The sequence below is a fragment of the Acanthopagrus latus genome, chromosome 6 (genome assembly GCF_904848185.1).
Source record: "Acanthopagrus latus isolate v.2019 chromosome 6, fAcaLat1.1, whole genome shotgun sequence".
NCBI lineage: Eukaryota > Metazoa > Chordata > Actinopteri > Spariformes > Sparidae > Acanthopagrus > Acanthopagrus latus.
The window spans coordinates 21,806,639-21,830,775 of NC_051044.1; the positions used below are offsets into that span (position 1 = coordinate 21,806,639).

At 41.9% G+C, this 24,137-nt stretch overlaps 1 protein-coding gene across 1 annotated transcript in view; it reads left to right on the top strand.

The window, feature by feature from the left end:
* The window catches only part of dlgap4b (discs, large (Drosophila) homolog-associated protein 4b), a 105,698-nt gene extending 84,208 nt beyond the window's left edge, over positions 1 to 21,490 (top strand). The window contains exons 6-14 of the mRNA XM_037101713.1: positions 1,079 to 1,229; positions 2,527 to 2,782; positions 3,135 to 3,287; positions 12,250 to 12,689; positions 13,246 to 13,334; positions 14,329 to 14,816; positions 16,051 to 16,142; positions 18,708 to 18,878; positions 19,813 to 21,490. Coding sequence (XP_036957608.1) covers positions 1,079 to 1,229; positions 2,527 to 2,782; positions 3,135 to 3,287; positions 12,250 to 12,689; positions 13,246 to 13,334; positions 14,329 to 14,816; positions 16,051 to 16,142; positions 18,708 to 18,878; positions 19,813 to 20,055 — 2,083 coding nt within the window. The 3' untranslated portion in view covers positions 20,056 to 21,490. The remainder of the gene's footprint in view (positions 1 to 1,078; positions 1,230 to 2,526; positions 2,783 to 3,134; positions 3,288 to 12,249; positions 12,690 to 13,245; positions 13,335 to 14,328; positions 14,817 to 16,050; positions 16,143 to 18,707; positions 18,879 to 19,812) is intronic.
* Positions 21,491 to 24,137: the final 2,647 nt, after the last annotated feature.

The window sequence follows — 24,137 nt, forward strand, 5'->3', positions numbered from 1 at the left end:
AGAAATACTCCTTTCAACTGAAACACGATGGCGTCATCCTGGAAGACACAGCCACGGGCCAACCTGACATACACACTCCCACATATGATTTCAAATCCCTAGTCTCTGTTTAGAAATATAAGGATTCTTCCCTAACGTGTGCTTGACTGACTAACCCTACTGCCCCTGCCAATCCCTGACCATTCAACCCCACTCTCTTCCGGTCTGCTCCACCCTGCTTGGCATGAGCAGCAGAACCCTGGATTTCACCTTGTTGCAGGGGGAGCTGGATGCCCTGTGGTCTCCACTCCACAGTGTGTCCTCTCTGCACCAGCTGGGCAGGTCAATGAGCAGGTCAGTGATAGGTCTGTAAGCCACGTCTCAGGGGTGTGGTGCAATGTCTGATTTGATCATTAGCAATCAATGACTTAGCACCGCCTCCCTCAGATCTCCGTAAAGTCAGTGGCATCTCCAAATGCCAAATTCACGCCCTGCTGCCAACAACTGCCAACCTCCCTTAAGCTTGTAAATACCATCTGCCCAGTGCTTTTAGGTGAAAAGTAGCTGAGTTTGACACTATTCCAATGAGGGGACATCTGTGTCCCAAGACCATGGCATGGCAGCTTACTACACATGTAACTATCACTGTGTGCCAGCCAAGAATATGTAAAAACACAACTTCAGAGCTCCTGTTCGATTAAAGCTGAACCTGTTCTTGATGGTACGCAGAGCTGTGTACATGAGTCGCCCGACATCACTGGCTTTGCATGCTCAGATGCTAAAATTAGATGAAATTGGAATAGATCAGAGATGAGGATTCATGACTCATAAAATCAAAGTGGAAATGAAAGGGATAACTTGAATAATCCGCCTTTATCTCTTTTTCAATTCCTGGTTTTTGCTGATCGTTTATGTTCTCCCACGTTCCATGTTTTCCCTTCTGCCTCCCTGTCATCATATATTAACATCAACTCTTATTCCATCTTTTCCTTGAATATGTGCCCGCGCACTCCTGACACTGCCTTTAACTCTCCTACTTAAATTTCATATCCTTAACACGTCTCCTTTATCTCGTTTTGCCTCTCATCTTTCTTCCCAGCTGTCTTCCATCTCTCCGAGAAATCTCCAATAACCGCAGCCTGGACAACCTAGACTGCATTGGGGGCACAGGCTCGTCTTTGCCACCATGGGATGACGATGACTTCAGCCAGGCCTGCAGCACTTTAGGCAGACGTAGCTGCTTGGCACAGGTCAGTGCTTTTCTGGACAGGACAGGCAGGGATTGTGTTAAACGTGCAGTTTTGCGAGCCTTCACAGGCCAAATAATGAATTCCTCTTTCTCTCCGACTGTTTGTATCTCTTTTTCTCTCATTAGCTCTGCAGATATTTTTCTAATGAGCTGAGAGCACATTTGTACTTGAAATTTATATCACTTAGCTCCTAGCAAACTTTCTACTCTCCAATCACCAGAGAGTATCAAAGGGCCCTTTGTCTGCCTTGAGCTACTAGCACTCATTTACGTAGTACAATTTGAATATTCACAGATACAGCTTGAATGACTGACAAAATGGGCTGCCAGTGAACAAAGAATCCCTATTTTTCAAATGTAACTCATATTCATGTTATCAACCTCAAAGCCAAATGAATGACATTGGTAGTTTTAAGTCTTATTCATCTACTTATGCAAGAGCTATTAGCCTCCCGCTGACAAGGTCACTGTGATGATGAACAACTGCGCAAAGTGGCTCTGATCTTTTTCAATGAACTAGTCAAATGAGACTGTGCAGGCTATTTGTACAGGATTTGCACCCAATCACTGACAAGCCACTGCCGTACAACAAATGTGTCCAGTATGTGAACATACTGCTATGATTTGCATGAGTGAGACCGAAGCAGTGAATCAAAGAAACAAAGTTATTTTGTGGTTATTTTACAGCGGTTACATTCTACAGCACAAAAATAAAACCCTATTAGTGGTATGCTATATATACCTATAACATGATTCCAAAATGTGCCAAACCAAAAACCATTAAATTCCATGCTTTTTTTTGTTACCTCTACATACTGAACAACCAAAATAACTTTGCCACAGACACGCTGTTTTTTTTTCTTCTGCTCAGGCTGTGTCTGTCAATCAAGGGAAAATGAAACCCATCATCTGCGGGGCCAGTTCTTATTCTTCTACACTTTTTTTATGAGCCTGCACTTGAAGCATAAAACCCATTGACAGTTCTTTTATCGCAGGGCATGTAGGAATTGTCAAAAATGCATTTCACAGATGACGGTCCATCAAGAAACCCATCATGAAATAACGCAGGAGGTGCAGCACTGGTTTCACTGGGGTCGAAAAGCACTGTGATCTACTCTAATTTTCACTCAGTTCAACATTTGACCATTTTGGTGCCATTTTATCACATCCCATCAAATGTGTCTTACAGCTGAGTTGCCAGGAGCAGCTACTGTGATCAAAAATGACAGTACAGTACACTTGTCTTTGCTTCATTACTCCAGCGTCTTTACCCATCTTGTCCTTTTTCCGCCCTCCAGCTTCGGGACCTGGAAATGAGTCATCATTACGAGGACCGCAGCTCCGACTCCACTTTCAGAGATTCCCGTTCCCACTCTCAGGACAACTCAGAGCCTCCAGACTTACCCATGCCAACATGCTTCCGATCACGCAGCCACAGCTACCTGAGAGCAATCCAGGCTGGCTGTTCCCAAGATGATGACACAGCATCCCTGGACTCGGGCTGCTCACCACCTCTGACTGACTCCACTGTTCGCACCTACAGCACCAGCACTGGTGAGTCACTGGAAAGACGGATGGTTAACTCGCTGCAAATACATTTATTTTACCTTGTAAACCATTTAAAGCGGGAAAATCGAAGAGTACTAATCACTGACACAAAGATGTAGACGATTTCTTTCAAACATAGGCAATATACAGCCCATACCTATTTTGTTATCTATTAAGTTGTGACCCCTTTTACAGAGTCAGGCAGACACGTCGGCCACATTCTTGCTTTGATTTCTATTTTTTCCATAACATTGCTTTGAATGCTTTTAATAGCCTCAGTCCAGGGTGGGACACAATTCCACATACATGCACACACCAGCAGTTTTAGCTCAAATGCAGCCTCTTTTGCCCATGCTAGACGACCTTCCTGCACAGTGGCAGACATGGAAAGAACAGTTTGGCTCTTACCTGAAAGCTTCTGGCTTGGACAGAGCCCCAAAGGAGAAGCAGCTTGCAATTTTTCTTCAGCGTTTGGGGACAGACAGACCTCGCATCCTACCCACACGCACAGGTAACAAATTCAAACCAGATCCTCATCCCTGAAAAAAAGATGTTTACACTTTAAAATTTACCAATTTAAGGACAGCTCAAGAAAATAAAAGTACCAAACCAGACTCTTGGTGGTGATGTGCACGCAGCTGCAGTTTAAGGCATCAAAACCCTGACAGCAGTTGGACAAACACTAGATCACACTGCTGCTCCAGAGGAAACTTCAATGAGAAATGATCACAGGGCATGGCAACACAGGAATACCCTTTACCGTTTGTTTGGGCATGATGATGTTTGCATTAGCAGAGCGATTGTAAATGTGTATTAGCAGAGCGATTGTAAATGTGTGTGATGATGACACAATAGGTAAATAAGCTTTCTACTGATGCTGACGACTTAGTTCTCACTGGGTTATGTGCATCTGCTTGAGCTTTTGTATTTGTTTTAGCTTATTACCAGCATCCACATTGTGGCGCACTTCACCACAGCCCTCCAAAAAGGCCATGTAGAGTCCATGCTGCGTTCATGAGTGTAGAATTTTTCACCATTTACACATACAAATGATGGTTGAACACTAGCATTTCCCCTTTTCTAGTTTGCATCTGCTTTGATTTCTCGGAACTTCAAGGATTTCATTGTGTGCTCTGGAGCTTTAATAGTGCACCTTGCTGGTTAAATGGTCAAGAGTGTTTTTTTTGTATAAGTACAGGCGGGAAGGATTGCCCTGGGTGACTGAACCAGGAGAAGATCCTCATGACTGTGCTGAAGGAGCACAATTTGAGCAGAGATGTTCTATTTTTTGGCACCACATAATCGAACTGTGTCCCCAGAACGCTTCTCAACGACAGTATCCATTTCGTTATTCAATCGTCTTTGAAAAATGAGGCAAATTTAGATTTAGCCGCAAAAAATAAAACCGTTGCTTTAGAATGTCCGAGCTGCTCCTGAAGGCACCAGCAGACGGGCCACCACGCCTCCCTCGGGCTCACAGGCACAAACAAAAGGCAAACGGACCCGTCAGCCTGACACACTGGGACTGTGGAGTCCAGTTACAGCCTCCTCTACATGCTCAAGCATTTATTGAAGACAGCGCTGTGTCTGTGTGTTTATCTGCGCCTGACAGCAGGGTAAGTTTATGTCATGAAAGCCGTACAGTTGTATAGTTTTTTAACTTTTACTGTGCCCAGTGTTTTTTTTCCGTTACTAACGTCAGTAGCTTAACGTTAGCTTGTTCGGTGACAGGACCGCGTAAACTAACGTTAACGTCTGCTAACGCCACTTCGCTGAAATATGTCGTTCAGTCTTCCCGCGGATACTTTGAATGCCTGTCACGAACCTTAACGCCGGTGTTTTACTTCACTGTACTGGTGTGTTGTTGACAATGAATTTCAACTTAAGCAGGTGCCATTTAACCATCACCTTCAACGTGAACACAGGCATTACTGACTGCTCAAGTATTCCTCTCTGTCTCACACTGATGACAGCATTAAAAGAACTTAACTAACTTTCAGCACCGAGATCACATTCAAGCCTTCTTTTCTGCCCTACTGGGCTAAACTTGGAGACATAGCTCATTTGTCTTTGTTCGATTTAAGAGGTATCCAGAAAATAAAGACACAAACACATACAGACCATTAAGCGAAACAAAAAAAACTAAAAAAAAACAAAAAAACAATTTGAGACAACTGTAGTTGGTTTGATGTCTCCAAACTCTGTGCTCAGCAGAGCCCAGCTGATACTCGGATTATTTTTGGGGTGGCTGATGCTGATACCTATATTAGGAAGTAAAAAATTGTGATATCAATTCATCGGCCCATATACATACTTTTTTGGCACTGATCGCTTAAGTGTGTCAAACACACAGCTAAAGACATGTAACAGAGGCAAGATGTGGTTTAACAATGCACTTTATTGTCTACACATCAGCGCACTGAAACCGTAACCTTTCACCAGGAAGTTAATAGTTATACATAATCCCAAGCATTGTTTTTCTGCGTTGTAATCTCTGATTAGAGAGTTTTCTTGTTGCCACATATTAGACAAGATACATGCTGATGCAGATGTATCTGTGTTGTATCTGTGCTTTCTGATGCTGTTTCTTTCTCCACAACTGCTTCCTTCATTGAAATGTTCCGTAGTCTGTTATGTTTTCATCTGTGTTGTTTGATGCTTTATTTACTGTATTAATTATCAAGCATTTCCTGCCATGTATACAAAGTGCTCTGTTGCTCATATCAGAAAAGCATGTTCCTGCTCATGGCTGGGATGCTCCATCACAGATAACTCTGACTGTATAAAGACAGGTTATGTGTAGCTGTCTGGATGGGTCTTCAGCCGCCTACAGTAAAAAAAAGTGCTCACATATCTTCATAAAGGCTGCCTCTCTTTGGGTGCTGAGATGGAAAATTGGCCTTCACGGGGGATTATTTGAGGGCTGCCCCACTTTTGTCCCGCATGGTGTCCTGTGTATTGCAACATAGATTAAATCCCATTTTGAGGTCAAATTTGATACAAAAAGGCTGTGCTGTGTTGTAGCTGAGGCTTTTAACGTGATAATTCATTGGAAAAATGGCATTTGTGACAAGGGAGCGGCGATCATTTCAGGCAAGGTTGTCTGTGTCGTATGGCTGTTAATTGATTAAACAATACAGACGGGTCAACTGGCAGGGAGCAGGCAACTTGGCAAGCAATACGAGACTGTTAAATAGAGCATCACAATCCACCTTTTGTCTGTCATTGTTTGTGCTTCTTGTCCATCTCCAACTGACCACTAAACTGCATTACCTCAACCTAGTGGATTAAAATGTTTATTGTTGCTAGGACCCAAACTGTCCCAGTGAGTCTTTAATCTGCCCCGCAGTTATTGAGATTGTGTGATAGAGTTGCAACGATTAGTCGATTGAAAGAAAATTAATTACCAACTCTTTTGATAATCAATCAAGTCACTTTCTGTGCAACAATGTCAAGCGTTTGCTGGCTCCAGCTTCCTAAATATGAGGATTCCTTTTTCATTTTTGATAGCAAAGGAAGAGCCTTTGGATTTTGCACTGTTGGTTGGACAAAACAAGCTCATTTAATTATGTGATGAGCGTTTTTTTTATTTTTTTTATTTTTATTTTTTCAAATTTTTGACACTTTTTATTGACTAAAGAATTAATCCATTAATCATGAAAATATTTTTAATTTTAGATATGTCCCCTTTTGTGGGGACCTGATCCAAAGATACACCAATCACTTATTTACCCTTATACCCTTACCCTTTACCCTGCTTAGTCGACTTAATAAGCGAGACGGGAGGAAGATTGGATCAGGTTCAGTCAGTGAAATGATGCATTGTGTAATGTGCTCCAATGAGGAGGGGATGAATGCATTGAAAATATAAAAAGATATGCATTTGAGACCCCAGTCTGTTCACTGATTTGTGGCTAATGTCATGACATGCCAAGAACCATATTTTACCTCATCTAACTGTACTATTACATTCTGACTTAACTAACGACGTAACTAGAGGGGAAATGTTAAACCAACATTCTTTGCAATATTCCTGTCAATATAATTGTTACATGACTTAGAAAGTCTGTATTAAGTAGGATTTGGGGTTTAAAATGATATTGTGCTACCAACCAACAGTGATGTCATTGTGGGAACTGTGGTTAGATAATTATTTCTTAGTCTTCCAAGGCAAACAGTAAAATGCTATTAACAGGGAGGAGACCACTGTGTGGGTTCTAGCTAATTAAAGTTGACCAAAGTTTCCAGTTTCCAGGTTTTTTCTTTCACTTTGTGAGTATTTAGCCAACCCCAACATGGTGAAATGGTGTGTGTGAAGCAGTCACGGGGCTATAGGAAACTGTTTTCAGCTGCTCTAGCTTCTTGCAGCTAATTGTTTCCCAGCCTCGAAAATCACATCTTGAACCAGGGCTCACAGCGGACAACAGAACCACTGTCCAGATGGCACGAAAACAGCAGTGCTCAGCGCCCACTCCAGATTCCACTCAAACATTTTGGCACAAAGCGTCTGGTTGTTAAATTCCCTTTTGTAGAGAAACCAAGAAGTTCTTCTGAGCAGCTCCTGTACACAGATTCGGCTTATTTAGGAGCCAGCACTGTTTGGCATTCATATCCATTTTCTAAAGCTCTTTTCTGTGGTAATGATGAGTGTTTGATTTAGGAAAGGCTTTGTCAGCATTGGTGCTATTGTCAAGGATGTCTTTTATGCTTGCACAGCTGTGTATGTCTGTGTGGCAGAGTTTGTACAATAAGCATACAGGAAATGGTCTGATGTGCATCTTACGTCCAGTTTCTGACACGACTTTAATATGCATTTAAAAATAGTGTGGTCAATATGCTATATTAATTACACCATAGCTATTACTAGTTGCTTACGGATATTGCTGCTGAGATCAGGGATTTGGTAAAAACAGTAGCTACAGCCACAGTACAGTATGAACAGTAGTGGTTAAACTCCAGATTTGTTTAAAACCTGTCTGCCTGCTTGTGTGGTTTCCCATTGTCAGCTGCATCCATGAAAATCATTGTGTCCCCAATATCATATGATAATACACCAGCCGATGTGGGTTAATTAACATCAAGCACATAACATGCACACTTTTTTGGTAAGCGTTCCTTTTGAGATCAATATTGAGTAGGAGATTTTAAAGTTTAAGAAGACTGGATTTCTGCAGCCATGCTGGCAGCCTTGCGAGACTGTTCTCTAGCTAAATGTTAATTTCCGAATACTGACATTCTCTCTGACTCAAATCAAATAAGAAAGACAGGAGGAACACTATTTGAGGTGCAGACAAGCTTCAAAACCTTAAAAAAAACAGAATGACGAAGCGACATGCTGATGTTCAGAAGGTTTGATGTTTACCACATTCCCCCTCTTAGCTTTGCATCTTAATATGCACTTATTTCCTAATTAACAGCTAATACAAAGTTCACCTGAGGCTGACATCATTTTTTGGTCTAGGTGCCCTCCATCATACATTTAAAGTATGATTGCAATTCAAACTGATGATGGAGAAAAATGGAAAGTGAGGGGATCACTCATTGTTTTGATAAAACAAAGGAAAGAATGTCTGTACCAAACTAAATGACAACTCATTTACCAGTTATAGAAGTGTATGTCATTACCAAAGTGGCGGATCGACCTGCCACAACCTCAAGAAATCCTACTTGCATGGCATGAAATAAACTTGTAAGTGCTCTGTGATGGTGAAGTGCTTTGATCATGACTTTATCCAAATAAGATTCAAAAATAGGTTCCAATTGACTATTTCTTGTTTGTTATATTTGTGGTAAGCTAAAATGGGCTGATAATCCAGCATATTTATTGTGTCCAGCCCCACTACTTTATCTCCAGCCTAATCTCAGAGGCTGCTGTCAGTTATGATTTTAGGGCTTGTTTTTGGCGAGTAAAGCAGATTCAGTGGTATTAAGACTTAAGGGTGAATTCTGTTCAGAATGACGAAAGCATTATGTGACACTTGGTGAGAACTGCAGGGCAGGTGTCCAAACATAAACATGCACGCATGCATGCACACACACACACACACACACACACACACACACACATCTATGCCCTCTCACACCCAGTAAGTGACAGCTATCCCGCAGACTGGGATGCAGGAGTGGAGACGGTGCATCACAAAGCTGCCACAACAGTGACAACCCTATTCTGCCCAGCATCCATCTCTGTCACAAGTGGGATCATGAAGAGTGAAAAGCTGTTTCAGCAGCAGGTTTTCCTGAGCGAAGGCAAGGGTGGTGGTCAGAGGCCAGTGGATAATCTATGGCTAGTGTGCTGTTTATCTGTGATGGATGTTAACCTGCAGGTTTTTTGAATAAATCTGTTCGACTGGATTTCTGTTTTGCAAGATGCCAAAAGAGGGTGAGAGCTGTCCTGAATACCACTGAAATGCTTTGTTTGACATCTTTGTTTACTATTGTGGATGTCACAAATGACTTTTTGACGGGCAAACTACTACATTTGGAGTGATGTTTGTATTTTGGGATGCAGGACATGGATATTCTTTTCAGCCGATACCTATAATCTGTATTAGCCAGTTCCTCTTGACCAACCTGTAGTTTTATGCACACTTGAGAGTAAAAAAGGCGTAGATGTAGCAAGCAAAGATGGATGATTTATTATTCTGCAGCTCTAATGACATTTACTAGCTTCAAATTTGTAGGCTTGCTCCTATTCCGTGCTCATACTTGTCAGTATTTTGGCTTCACTGGTATGTGAGCTGAAATGCATTTGAGCAGTTTGCCATTTAGTGTTTTAGCTGGTTTCATGTCTCTCTCTCTCTCTCTCTTCGAAACACTTGGGTGTAGAGTATAGTGGTAGAGGTGTGTTTGAAGGTATTATTTATAAATGAGGATAAAAGGATCAGAAGACTGGATACTGATCAACTGCAGAGCCTGTCTGCATTTGGCTCCACACTACTTTTGTACAACACAGGAGAGGGTTCTGACTGAATCCACTGTCATTCTGGGTTATACTTTTCATTTCAAAGAGTCAGAATCTTCAAAGGAAAGCCCAAACTATGCTGAGCTCACATCTTGGATGAACTGGGTGAACTTCTGGTTAAATATCAGTCAATAGCACACTGCAAATGTAAAAGCATACTACTCTAAATAATAGGGGAGCAAACCCACAAAAACACAGTAACTCTTGATGACGCTCCGAGAAGAGGACCAGGAGGACTCTGGAGCCAGTCCTGGGGCATTTGTTCAGGCTGATACATTTCTCTGGAATAGCTGACTGACAGCAGTTTAATGACTCAGCTAATCTGACACAATTTGTGTGTGGTACACATTAGAGATGAAGCTAAGAAGTGGATTAGAACAAACAACAACCCTTTGTTGGAGTGTTTTCTCAGCAGCTTACATGTTTGCTGAAATTTCTTTATGACTTGTGAGTTCTCTGACCACAAGGTTCAGACAAGCAACACGATGCATAAACTCTTTGCTTCTTGCAGACACCATCGTGTAGTTTCCTTCCTCGAACTGTAGGAATTGTGACCATTACATTATTTGTATTAGAGTTTCATTCATATGCAAATACCTATAGTTGGTGATATTGCATTGTGTCTGTGTGTGCTTTTGCCCTGTGAGTGACACTGCTTTTGGTACCGAGCAGCTGAGCGCTACAGAAAGATGTCAGCCCACTTACCAGAGTCAATAAAACAACCAAGTGACTGGTCTTAATCAAATTCAAATAGATTTGAAATTGACCATCCACATATGTAGTATGTCACTTTTTATGGCTCCATATGGCAGTGACATCCTTAGACACACAGCGAGTGGTTTAATCTGAAAATCATTTCATCAAATTGATGTCCATCATCTGGTGGTACTGCACAGACGGCAGTCTCTCTACAAATGCTTTCTACCACAGTTACATCTGTTGGAAGCATAGTTGATGGTAATATTAGGGTATGAAGGAATTAACTGTTCCACTGATTTGCTGCTTGTGGTGTAGGATGGAGCATAAACAAGTACATGTTTGTAGCAAAAGCATCAAAGGAAAAAACAGACGATATGTTTAGTTTAAGGTCTTAAAATGGAAAACCAAATAGTGTTAACACACATTGCCATTTGGACTATGTCATACTTTCACTCAAACAAATTGTATTTCTCTCTGCTCAGCCTCAAAATATGCCCTCCTCTTCTCTATTTTCTAACTCCTTTATGGTCTTGTACTTGTTCCAACAGCTTTCAGTGTGTTGTTTTTTTTTTTTGTTTTTTTTTGTTTAAAAGGATCTTATAGTAGCCACATGGTTCGTAATGTTGCAAGAACATTCCCTATTTAAATTATAGATTTTAGTGGTCTGGCATTGTGCTATATTACCATATATGTAGTATAAGGAGACTTCTGTGGTCTCTTGATAGAAGGCATCAGATAGTCTGTGAATTTTCCTATAGGCAACAGGAGAGCCTTTGAGTCTTTATAGAATCTGTCTGCATGAGAATTCTGTCTGCTACTTGAGTTGCTTTTTTATAACCATCTTGATGAATGAGTACATTGTCGGATTTATGTTTCAGCTGTGCACTATTGTAATTTGGCCCCACTTTGGACAATTTTTATTCGAAGCCCATTAACTTGATCTCTTCTGATACTCCGTTTACGTCACTGGGTGACTTACTGCTCACAGACAGGCCATTTATTCCTGCACTGATACAGTACAGGCTGTAAGCGAAAGTTTCCATTGATGAGGACATTGATTTGTTTGATAGATAAGATAGCCTAAGTGAATGAGTGCTTCTACTCGTAAATGATGTAGTTGGACATAATGAGTTCAGACTGGCAGAGGACAGAGCAGTGAAGGGAGATGTTTGTGTCTTTTCTCTGTAGTAAAATCTGCTGTTTATGTCAACTCACTGTGTGGTTTTCATTTAAGCTCACATAATAGTTCCCACTGTAACGAGCTTAGCATTAGATTGTTAACCCTGTCTATATGCTACCATGAGACTACAAAACTTTGCAATGGTTGTACCATACAGTCTAATTTTCCCCCTCTCAGATGTGTCTGAGTGGTTTCTGTCTCTTAACCAAATTTGGTATAAGAGTCAGATGGTCAGCAAATTGCTTTCACGAAGTCATCACCTGTCTCGTGATCGAGGCTTTGAAGTGTGGTGTGTCTGTGTGGTTTCATTTAGTCACCTGTGTGGAATGGTATGTTGGTTTGATTTGATTTTCTGCTTTACTGATTGTGCTGGTGTCCCAGCTGTCATACAGCCATGTCCCTGTGTATTCATGTACAGTATGAAGCTCACTGCCCTGGACATGCTGATATAACTCGCTAGTCAATTCATACAGCTTCAAGCTGTTTTAAGTACCACTTTATATTTTCTTTAATTGATTCATTCACTCCTCAAGGATTTGCTATCTTTCCCTCTGTCATATGCAATCCCTTATTTATCTATTTCTCGTGTCCTTTCCTCTCGTTTCCCCCCTTCCCTCTTTTCTCTGTCAGTCTCTACATGCATAACCACCTGTAAGAGAGCTGCTCCTCCGCCGGTGCCACCCCGTACAACCTCCAAGCCCTACATCTCTGTGACAGTACAGAGCAGCACAGAGTCAGCCCAGGACAACTACCTGGACCAACAGGACCGGAGGTCAGAGGTCAACAGCCAGTCAAGCCACGCCCACAGCAACTCCTCTGACAGCCTCGACAGTACTCGTGCCAACAGCCTGGCCCGGGGTATTCCACGTCCTCCACACATCATCCCCACTCCCATTGCCACCCCAAGAGATCCAATCGCCCCCACGACGTCCAATGCTTCCACTGAAACAAGTGACTCAGCCGTCCAGCACGAATCCCTGAAATTGGGATTAATCAAAGGGAATCTAGTGGCAGAGGAGCCCCTTGTGGCACCAGTACCCAGACGGAAACTGTCCTCCATTGGAATACAAGTAGGTGACAAACAGAGCTGGTACAGTTGAATCTGTGCTGTTACTAACAGTTGAGATCAAGGCCTAGTCATGGTGTTTTCTGAAGTGCAACTTGTCCTGCTGGTTTACTTGAATTCAAGAGAAGAAAAAGCATTTTTAACAGTAATCATCTGTGATGAATGGCAATAAGTCTGAATGTGTCACTTCAAGCCCAGAAATGTGCTTCCATGCATAAGGTCTCATTAGGGTGCACATCCCTCTATCATTAGAGCTAGTTGTGTTCCCCCTCAGCCTTAACTTTCTGTCCTGTACGTGCTCAAATAACAGCCATTTTCCGGAGCCTGTCTCAGTCAATTAATTGGGTCTATTGAAAACTGAGCACATTGTACAGATCTTATTTTTGTTTTTCCGTTTTTATTCCAGCGATTTGGTTTGTCACTTGCTAAATTAAAATTTGTGATCAGGGATCTATGAAATGCTTAATTCTAGGATGATTTAGGATGAGTTAAAATTCACATTTTTGAATGTTTGGTCACTGATAATGCTTTTTTTTATTTCACTGTTTATTTGTCCTAAGGTTGACTGTATTCAAGAAGTTCCAAGAGAGGAGACCCCACCTCCTTCCAAATTTCAGTCAATCGGAGTACAGGTGGAGGACGGGTGGCAGTAAGTCCTCTTCCTGTCCTTGTAACAACGTGAGGAATTTATATTATAGACACACACACTGCTCTGACTATTCTTTCCTTTATAGGAGCTATGTAGATGTGAAGTAATGTGGATGTCAGTTTTTTGTCTGAAAACTATCTTTGCGTGTTGTATAGTATTCTTGGCATGAGCATTTACTATTTACGCTTGTCTCTGCTTACTGTATATTTGAGACCCATTTCTAGGTGTCGTTTGCATTCTCCGCTCGTGATGTTTTTAATGCCAGGAAGTTCTTGGACGACTCATACCTTCCTCATATATTTTCTTGCTTTTGCATGCTGCATTTGGTGTTTTGTATGTAGCAACTGTTCTGAGTCCTGACTGATATTTTATCAAAATAGCCAGCTGGACAATAGCTCCTCTGTTTATTTGTACGTTGTCCTTCCGTGTTTACACGTTTGTGCTTTGTGACAATCACTCAGCTGTGTTTGTTTTGGTTCAACAATTACTAAAATATGGCTTCCCTTGTGCTTTCCCATTCTTTTGCTCTTCCTGTTCTCCTCTGATATTGGTTACGTTTCTTGAATTAAGCACTCCTAATATTTTGTTAGTTGACTGAATCGCCACTTGTAAGCATTTCCTGTATGATATCAGGAAATGGAAATAATGTTTATTGAAACAACATTTATGTTCAGCCTGCTCTTCCATTTACCGTATGAAAACAAGAAGCTGGACTCCCAGTGATAAGAGGTCGGTTGATGCCGGTCTGAGTGCTCTATTATTGTATATACAAGGCCTAGTCTCTAATCAATCCTGTTTATTCATATCTATATTGAAACAAAACATTGTGTGTTTATTCCAGTAATGGAGACATAACTGTTGAATAATTTAGTGTTTTCTTTGTCCACTGCTGTGCAGATGAATAGTGGAAAAAGAAAACAGTTTACAAAAATGAGAATTCTTGCCCTACAAAAAAGCCCATCTGTAACGACGAGTCTCACCTTGTTTGTTTCAGGCTCAGTCGCTCCAGTAGCATGGCCTCAAAACAAGAAACAGATTCAGACACACAGGACATCCCCATCATCTCCCATGTTAATAATGTCAAACACTCAGAGAAGAAAGTCATGGTCAATAGTGCCAGCCAATCCACAAGCTCCCCTCCCGGACAGGACTCTTTAGACAACGGAGACACTACTGGTGACGTCTCTTCACCCCCGCCGCCCAGGCAGATCCTCAACCGCTCCACTACACGAAGTAGCTCCTCCTCCTTCTCTGAAAGTCTGGACCCAGCACTGGACCCCTCATCCCTACCACCTCCTGACCCTTGGCTGGAGAGTGGGAACGTCAGTAACAGCAGCGCCCCCCAGAGTGGAGGAGGGGGAACACTGTGTCGGAGAGATGGCCACTGGTTTCTCAAACTGCTGCAGGCTGAGACGGGACGCATGGAAGGCTGGTGCCAGCAGATGGAGCAGGAGACCAAAGACAACCAGCTTTCAGAGGAGGGTAAGGCTGCCAGGGTAGTTCCAAAAACCTGGTAAAATGTTGTATTGTGAGACAGTGGAAAAGACTGTGTAAGATTTTTTTCTAAAAGCTCTTAGGCCTTTCTCTTTCCCAAAAATGGGAATGACATGCTCCATTTCTATGTCACTGATAATATTTGATTAAATATTAATCTTGGATTAGCAAAATGTAATTTCCATCTCCTAAATGAAGTTATTGGCCCAGAAATAGCAGAACAAAGTAGCCGAAGTGTTGGTGAAGTGAAAAATGTGCCGTCCCTTTGAATGAGCCCTGCAACTTGAGCCTCTTCCAGAGGTCTGTTGCTGTCTGAGGCAGAACCTCATAACAGAGCTCTGTTGTAGGCCTCTGCCTCAGGCCCTACAATCACTCAGACGTACACAGCATGGAGGGGATGAGGCGGTAATACCTGGGGTTACCACACACGAGCCGGCCTGTAATCCCCAGAATTACACAAATCTACTCTGGAACTGATTAAACCTCCAGATTAGATTAGTAGTTCAACATCAGCAGTGAGCACACACACAAATACACACTGAACGCACAAACAAACAAATTGTAGCAAGGCTTTGGATGCTCAGTTCCTATCAGAAGTGCTGGCTCAATGTATGAACAAGGCTCTGTAGCGGGTTGAGGCCATATGTTCTGTGTGCGTATGTGTTTGTGTCTGGCCTTTTTACAGTAAACTAGTCGGCATTAAATCTGATGCAAATCTATTCCAAAGCTGGGTCTCACCACACTATAATCACATTGCCATAACTCTGCAATCCAGTGATCAGATAGGAGTCCCAATTTTGTCAGGGCTGATGTTTGTCCTAGTTTTTTCACAGCGCCACACTGGCATACTGACCACTGTCCAACAGAAGGCTGCAGTGTATATATACGCTTGGATGTCTTTTAATGGGGATGACATTGTCCAATACACTTTAATCCTCTTCATGCCCCCCTGTGGAGTTACTTGTGCTATGCATTTTAAGGCACACCTAAATGATCAGACACATGCAGTTAGTTTTGTTTTGCATCAACCCAGAGTTCAACCCAGCAGGTCAGGAAGCCCTTGGAGTAGTTTTGGCTGTTGCTGTACTTGTTTTCTATGGGCAGCTCACCATGTGTATGCCATGTTTCCTTACTATAGCTGAAAAGAATAGATCTGGCATTCAAACTTTTATAACAGTATGCTGCTGAGATAAAGAATTTATGATTTGTGTTCCCTCTTTAGTGCTGGGGAAGGTTCGTAGTGCAGTAGGAAGTGCCCAGCTCCTAATATCCCAGAAGTTCCAGCAGTTCCGGGGACTGTGCGAACAAAACTTGGTGCGTATAAAGCCTTTCTGTAATGCTCCCACTCTACAGGTCTGCACAGGCGTGAAATTGAGACTTGAATCCAGTGTTCCGAACTCAGGTGTTTGTAGACATAATAATGTTTATGCTTCACAACAAACACAAACACACAACAATAAAATACACATTGATAAAAGAGAAATACAACTCATAACAGCCGATGTTTGAAACCTTAAAAACACCAAAGATAAAAAAGTAAAAAGCAATTCAAATAGAGCCATGCAAGACTCGAATGCAACGAGAGGAATAAAGTACAGTGTGACTAAAAATTGAAATTAAACCTAAAATTTAAATGCCTATAGGAAAGCCTTTAGATAAAGATAAGTCTTTAAAAGTGCACACTGATGTCAGCAGCATCTCCAAAATAACTCATGTATAACGTCTGGTTTGGTCTTCTGCAGTGTACACTTGCCTGCCTGAGGCACAAAAAAAGAAAACCAACTAATCTGGGAACAGCCATGATACACAGCAGTTTGTGCCTACAAAGAATAATGCACTGTAGCATGAAATACAAGGAGCTTAGAATAAGCCAATAAGCCATTCTTCTTGGATGACGTATTTTACTGGAAATGGCTTTATATAAGTTGTAGCCAACTTCCAATGCATGACACTATAACATTATCTCAAATTAGTGAACCATCTGTTTTTGCCTGTTGGTTGATATGAAGCTCAATTTCACAGATATTAGCTCAATTAACCTGGCTGGTCAAGAAATCCATAACAGTGTAGGTAAAGCATTTAATGTAACACACCTATTCTGCAACATGGACAGGTACAATTCAGTGTTAAGCACTGTTGTAATGGTCTTAAGACACCCTCATTGTGATATCAGAGCCTTTGTGAATATGATACATTTGAAGGTAATCGAATGAGAACAAAGCAAAATGACCATGAGGCTCAGGTCAGGTAGCATGACACACACCACAAGAGGATTCCCTGTGAATAAATGATTTAGTAATTTCCCACTAGTCACTGCTTCTGCAATGAATAAACCTCTTAATTATTAATATTGTACACAATGCATAGCGGGTAGCTCTCCAGATTTTCTCCACATTATATATTGACTCTCTTAGGAACATAATTATAAGCAATAGCTCCACTATTTGCTGAACTTGACAAGCCTATAAACATTAAAGCAAAATAGCACATTTGTTTTACCCAAAATGTGGAGACATCACAGCAGTGAATGCAGCTGCTTGAGTGTAAGGAACCCTGCACAAACAGAAGCCAGTCTGCATGAAGCGTTACAAACGGTGGCTATGACAGGAAAAGAAGTCAAAGCAGGATTTACTTTACATCTGTCTGACAATCTGTGCAGGCTTTGCACACATACTAAACTCAGAGGCAGTTGTTTGGAGACAAGCGAGGGGTTAAGTCTGGTCGTACTTTTAAGATTAATGCAAATTTGGGTTAGATGATCACATTTCTTCTTCACATCGTCAGATTTGTGTTCCTTGTATTACTCTGGCTCAACATGTAGTTTTAGTTTACTTGGTTATGTCCAAGCATTTATAACTTGATTACTTTATGCATTTTTAAGTTACTGAAAAGGATAAAGCTCTGTAGTGATCATGTTGGATTTCAGCTGGGGAAAAGAATTGAGCTGTAATATGGCTCCCTCTAGTGATGAATATGAAAAGAGCAGCACTGGATGACAAGCAGAGCATCTAAGTGATCCAGTACAGAGGTATAGCACAGTTTTAAGCTACTGTGATAGGCCAGTGAATAGCTTTTGTCGGGATGGCTGTCCCATCAAGCCAAGACTGTGAACCGCAACTTCCCAGGTTTGTGTTGCATGTAATTCCCCATCTCTCGCCACTCATTTCAGTCATTTTGCTAATGTCAACTATAATAATGACTGTAAAAACACTCAGTAACATTGCACAAGAACCACCATCACTCTCTCTAATCACACCTACAGCAAGTTATTACAAAGTGAAATTTCAGTATGACATTTTGACACAGTTTATTCACAATATGATGAAAGCAGACCTCATTTAAAGTTTACATACAGCCAATACAAGCCGTAGCAGCCAAGCAGACAGGGGCTGTAATGCAGGGACCCTGGAAGTGGCCAGCCTCTTGAAGTCTCTACCAGCAGGATGTATTTGAAAATGATAACTTTTTTCCAAGCCAGGACGATCCAAAACTAGGATGTGTTGTGCTGGGAGCCAACAAAAGCTGACACACAGATACCCCACCCACTGCTCTCATTCTCACATCATGGACACCTTTAGGCTTAAGTATGTTTAGAAATACAGCCTGGCGCATACAAGCAGAATCTTCTCAAATAAAATTGAGTGGTTTATTTTGAAAAACCATGATCCATATCCTCAGCTGAAGACCATGAATGGATATAAAGTAGCCTCATGTCTGTTTCATTTTTTAATTTGTTTTACGGTTGAACCCTTGTGAAAAGCTGATTTGTGAGAAGCCTAAGTTCCTGTGTTGAGCACTAAATGTCTACACTACAGCATTAATTGTGTCCTCTTTCCTCATCATCATTCATTTTCATCCCCTTCTTCCTCTTTTGTTCAGAATGTGAATGCCAACCCGCGGCCCACAGCCCAGGACCTGGCTGGTTTCTGGGACCTGCTGCAGCTCTCCATCGAGGACATCAGCCTCAAGTTCGATGAGCTCTACCACCTCAAGTCCAATGACTGGCAGCCCGTGCCGTCTGCGGCTGCCCAGTCGCCCCCTGAGCGGAAGGTACTTCCCACCCCTGCTGCCCAGTGCCCTGGCTGGGGTAGGAAAGCCGCCGAAACCGGCCTCTCTCCTCCCACCACCACCACCATTCTCCCACTCTTTTTTATCTCCCCTTTTGACTTCCCTCCGTCCCCACGTGGGATGGTATCTAACAGGGCCTCCCTGTCCAACGCAAAAGGGCCAGAGAGAGCCCTTTAGGCATGCATGGAAAACCTGATCTCAAACAGGGCTGTTGTCGGTGTGTTTATAAATGTGAAGCCCTGGTTTGAGCATGCATGTGTCACTTAGGGATGTGCGTGTTGAAGTGGAGCATGGCGAAGATGCACTGGCTCATGTGACCGAATGCAGTCTTGCTTTTGTTCCCTCTCTGTTTAAATGGCTTGCATTTGTGTGTCTTTGTCAATGTTACCAGCCCCCTCTCTTGTCTGTGGCGTGTCTTTTTATGTGTATGTGTGTGTTTATGGAACCTTAACGGCTGTATGTGAGGTGCTCTTGCTTTATGTTGCTTTGCAATGAAAATGCAATTACTGTGTGTCCTGTGGTCCTTTTTTTATTGTGTTTTAAGTTTGATCCAACAATTCATGTCACCATTTCATGTCTTTGAAAATTGTCATATAAAATGACTGTTTTTGTTAATGTTTGTCTGTTTTTACCTGTCTTCTGTCTGTCTGTTGTCTGTCTGTCTGTCTTCTGTCTTTTTATCACCTAAAAAAAACACTAAATGTTACTTCAAGCAGTTTGAAACAAAACAATCAGCATTAACATGATGTCTTTGTCAAAGTCCTGTCTGCTAAACCTGCCTACACAGCCTCCTGAAGACAGTTTCCTCGTTACATTCTCTCACTGTCTTGTATCTGTCTTTTCTCCTCCTTTGGCACACTGCTCTTTCCCTCTTTCTTCCTCTCTCTGTCATGTTTCATCACTTCCAAAGCTGCAGGACGAAGAGAAGGCAACCCCTCTAGCGTCAAAGAAGCCCGGTAAGGGACGACCATTGCTGGGCCGAGAGAAGAGTGCCGACTCGTCGTCCACCTCCTCTTCGGCTTCGGCAGAAAAGCAGAGACAAGAGGCTCGCAAGCGTCTGCTAGCTGCTAAAAAGGCTGCGTCATTTCGACAGAACTCGGCCACAGAGAGCGCGGACAGCATCGAAATCTATGTCCCCGAGGCCCAGACTCGTCTCTGAGAGGGACAGTGAGAAGGAAGGATATGTGGTCGGATCAAAGGACAGATTACTGTCGCTGGAGAAGGAGTGGAAAACTCTTCTGATGCAAATGAGCTAACTGAGTAAACAAGGATGGAGGTAGGGGGAGGAGAGATTAAGGTCTTAAAGATTGGGGTGGGATCTGATTTGGCTATTTTTGACACACTCTTACAGTTTTAGGCTGGTCCTGGTGGCATCACACACTAATTTAACAAGACAGAAAATGAAATATTGAGCTTTCATGGACTCAACGGACGATAAAGCAGGAGACTCCTCGTTTGAGGCTGCCATTGAAAACCTCAGCTGATGAACTGTATAATTTCTTGTTACTACTCTTGATATCATAAAATTGTTAATGAAAGTATTGTTATTACGACGATTATATCCTAAAGAATCTATATGAAGACTGTTTTAAACGTTCCTCTTTCTTGGCTATAAGATCTATTAAGTGGGCAGAAGGGAAACATTAATGCTCTTCTGTCTCCCATCGTCCTCCTCTCTTCCCAGATCATTGGCCATCTTGTAGCTTTGCACAACACCGCCTTGTGGCCATCACACTCACACACTGTGCACACAACATCCACTGCACTCACAAACACACTGCAAACTCACACCTATGTATGTCTTCCTTGTATTTATTTGTTTATGTTATTCATCTCTTTGTTTTGTATAAAAATCTGTTTAGATCTGCTAATCTGAATATTTTTGGTATGATGAATCTGAGAATCGTATTTGAAGGGGTATTTATATAGTTCCTAGCAATTAACTTGTGTGCGTGTGTCCTTAAAGATGTTCTTGTGTCAAAGATTAACGCTGGTGAGAACCTGTAAAGACGAGCTTCTTAATGGTTTTGAATGAAAGCAAAACCCGATGTTGACGATGACCGAGCATGAGGATCTCTGTTTCATTCGGAATGTCAGTGGCCACAATATTAATTAAGATTTTCTTTGTAGGGAAGAAATCTTCAACCCCTTGTTAGTCTCTCTCGCTTCCCTCTGTCCCATTAACTTTGTTTTACATGTTTGTGCTGTTACTGAATATTCCAATCAGGATTTGTGTTCCATCTGTCTGTTTAATGCTTCTTTAAGTGCTTTTATTAACCACACTTAGCATTCAACTTGTAAATCTCAAATAAATCTAGGGCTTTTATCGAAGTGATGCAGCAGGCTGAGTATCCAGGATGATACTGTGTTCTAGTTTGCGGGGGCGCACATCAAGGCCTGTGTCTTGTGCGTGTTGCTGTAGTTTTTATACTTTGATTTCCGACAGCATTTTGATTTATTTTGCCTCCCATCACTGAACAAAATCAATCTTTGTTACCACTATTTTTTTCCCCTCATTGAACATCATCCAAAGTACCTGCACTTTTTTTTTATTCAAAGAAACAAGATATTTAATTAAAGCATTACATACATTAGTCGTTGTGTTTTTCATCTCTTATTAAATGCTGCTTTCTTTTTGCTTTCATGGAAGACTGCATAAGCCAAAGATGAATTCACTGTTTCAAATTCATCTCATGTATGTAAATGTCAACAGCAGGGAGCTCACCAGTAACTGTGCTTACTGTGAAAATAGATGGACTGTAGCCACAGAACTGTTTGTATTACAGGTTCAACATGTTGATATGCACATGCCTGGAAGCTTAAGTGGAACAGCCCATCACTGCGAATATTCTGAGTGATTGCTTTGCAGCGTTGTGTGGCCTCTCCGCTGCCTGGAAACTCTCATTTTGAAAAGTTTGATTTCTGACCTGTAGAGGGCGACAGTGGTTGATGTCCAATCCAAGACGCAGAACATTGTAGTGCACCTTATCCACACAATGGAAAGGCATTTACACTATTAGGCCACATGCTGCCCTGCCCAGTTTTGCATTAAGATGACACATTGTATGGATTACACATATTTACAGATGGACTCCTCTGTCTTATTTGAAGCCACATCCCAAAACACAAAACGAAGAAACGAAGCCTCTTGGCTTATGAGTCATTCATTCAGGATTTCACTCTGGAAGTACAGTACATGTCCAACCATAAAGTCAACCCTGACATGCCTTAAATCAACTGCAGTTGTTTGCCTGTCTTCCACTCACATTTGGCTTCTTCCAAGTGGTAAGCAGACAAAGACTAACTTCCCCTTCCTAATTAGTTATGTTAAATGATCGCAGCGCCCCTCCACTGCTGTGGCTGCTGCAGTGCCTCTTTCTCGCCCGCTGTGACCCAAAAATGCAGCCTGGGGCTTTGAATTGGAAAAGCCCGATGACCACCATTCTTTCTCTATCTTGGCGAGAGCTTTCTCTTGATGGCCGGCTTTTGTTTGCCTGTTGTGGATGACTCTCAGCAAGGAAAATGGCCCTGGGGTGTCAATAGCCTGTTCCTTGGTTGCTGTCAATGCCACCACCACCCCCCAGCCCCATTTGACTGGGTTGGGGACTGTTAGCACCTGAAGGCCTTTTGTGAGGCTTGAACTCGGTCGTTAGCCTGATTTGATTTCTGGCTGCCAGGAATAGTTGTGTGTCTGTCAAGTTGTTTTCCAACAAGCTAGTTTGGTGTCAATATAGGCGCAGTGTTCTACAAATGTCAGACAGATTGTTATTTGATCTCCATGTCGTGGGTACTGAACAATCAGTCTTAAGAATGAATTATGCTTAAGGGGGCAAAATGTAGTTTTGGAGAAGAACAAACTCCGAATTTCAATAGTCACAATAATAATGAGGTAGTGATACAAACTCAGCAATATTTGTTTTTTTGAATAAACAAGCTGTTCTAAGGTCCCCGGAACACTGTTTGAAGCTAGAAAGGAGGCAGGGTCCGCCACATATAAACAAAGTGAAATGATATGAAACTGTGTTGTCCTTTCAGCTCAGCTTGTTTATTCAGTTAATTCAGTCATGCAAACAAAAAGTTTGTTTCTTTAGGCATAAAATAAATCAGTCACTGAAGTTGTTCCTCTCCAAATAAAAATGTCTTCCCCAAAACTACATAGTACACCTTTAAGTGGAGGATGTCTGGATATGTAAACGACTAACTCGAAGGGCAATACACTGCAACAACTACATGTATATGCAACCGCTGCGGGAGTATTTTTAAAACAACTTCATAACGTGTAATTTCTGAATTTATTTTGCCTGCTGTCAGCCATCCTCACACAAAACTGTAGCTCTGTGCCTGACTTGAATGCACATCAGACACAATCTGGCATCTCAAACCCGCTGAGGGAGGAAAGGGAGGAAAGTTGTTCTATCACTCGACCATCAAAAACCAAAAAGGCGATTCTCTTCCAGCCCGCAAAAACAAAACTTGGATGTATAGAATAGCAAGAGATGTCAGTGCTCATCTAATGCATATAAACAAGGCTTCTCTCCAATACACACAGATATCACTGGGACACACCTAGGTCTGTTTCCTGGGTAGAGTCATCTATGATCCAAACAGCTGCACCATGGGGGGGGTTTGTTGCTGTAAAGCCATTGATGTAAAGGTGATAACGGTCCCCGTGTACGTTTGATGGATTTGGCCTATTGACATCTGCATAAGCAGCGGCCTGTTGTGGTAAAGCTTTACTTTGAGAAGTGTTTTTCCAGCACTTGAATTCAGCTGAACTCTTTAGGCCCCATTGAACTATGGAACACAACAGTTAAGTTGTCATCCATAAATACAAAAATAGCAAGAGATAAAATGTTAAGCTACACTTTTTATAATGAGACCATGGTCGAAATTGTGCCACATCTTCAGAGAGACCAATGTTCCTTTCATTTTTCTGTTTTGTCTCTTTACACATTATTAAACATTTATGCCCGGTAAGATTATTTTACACATTTGAAACTTTTTTCCTGCATTCCAGGGCTGGGAAAAAGATCAATGTAGAAGCTGCAAGAGACAGACAAAGAGACAGATTTATCCCAAGATGAGAGAGTATACCTCGGCTAGGATAACACCAGTGAATCCACTCCCATACAGTCGTCCAAAGGCCTGCTTGCAAATGAAAAAAAAAAAGGCTCATTAGCATCTCTGCTTTGTTCCACTGAGTCGGGCATAAAACTGGGAAAGAGGTGAGGGGCAGAACCT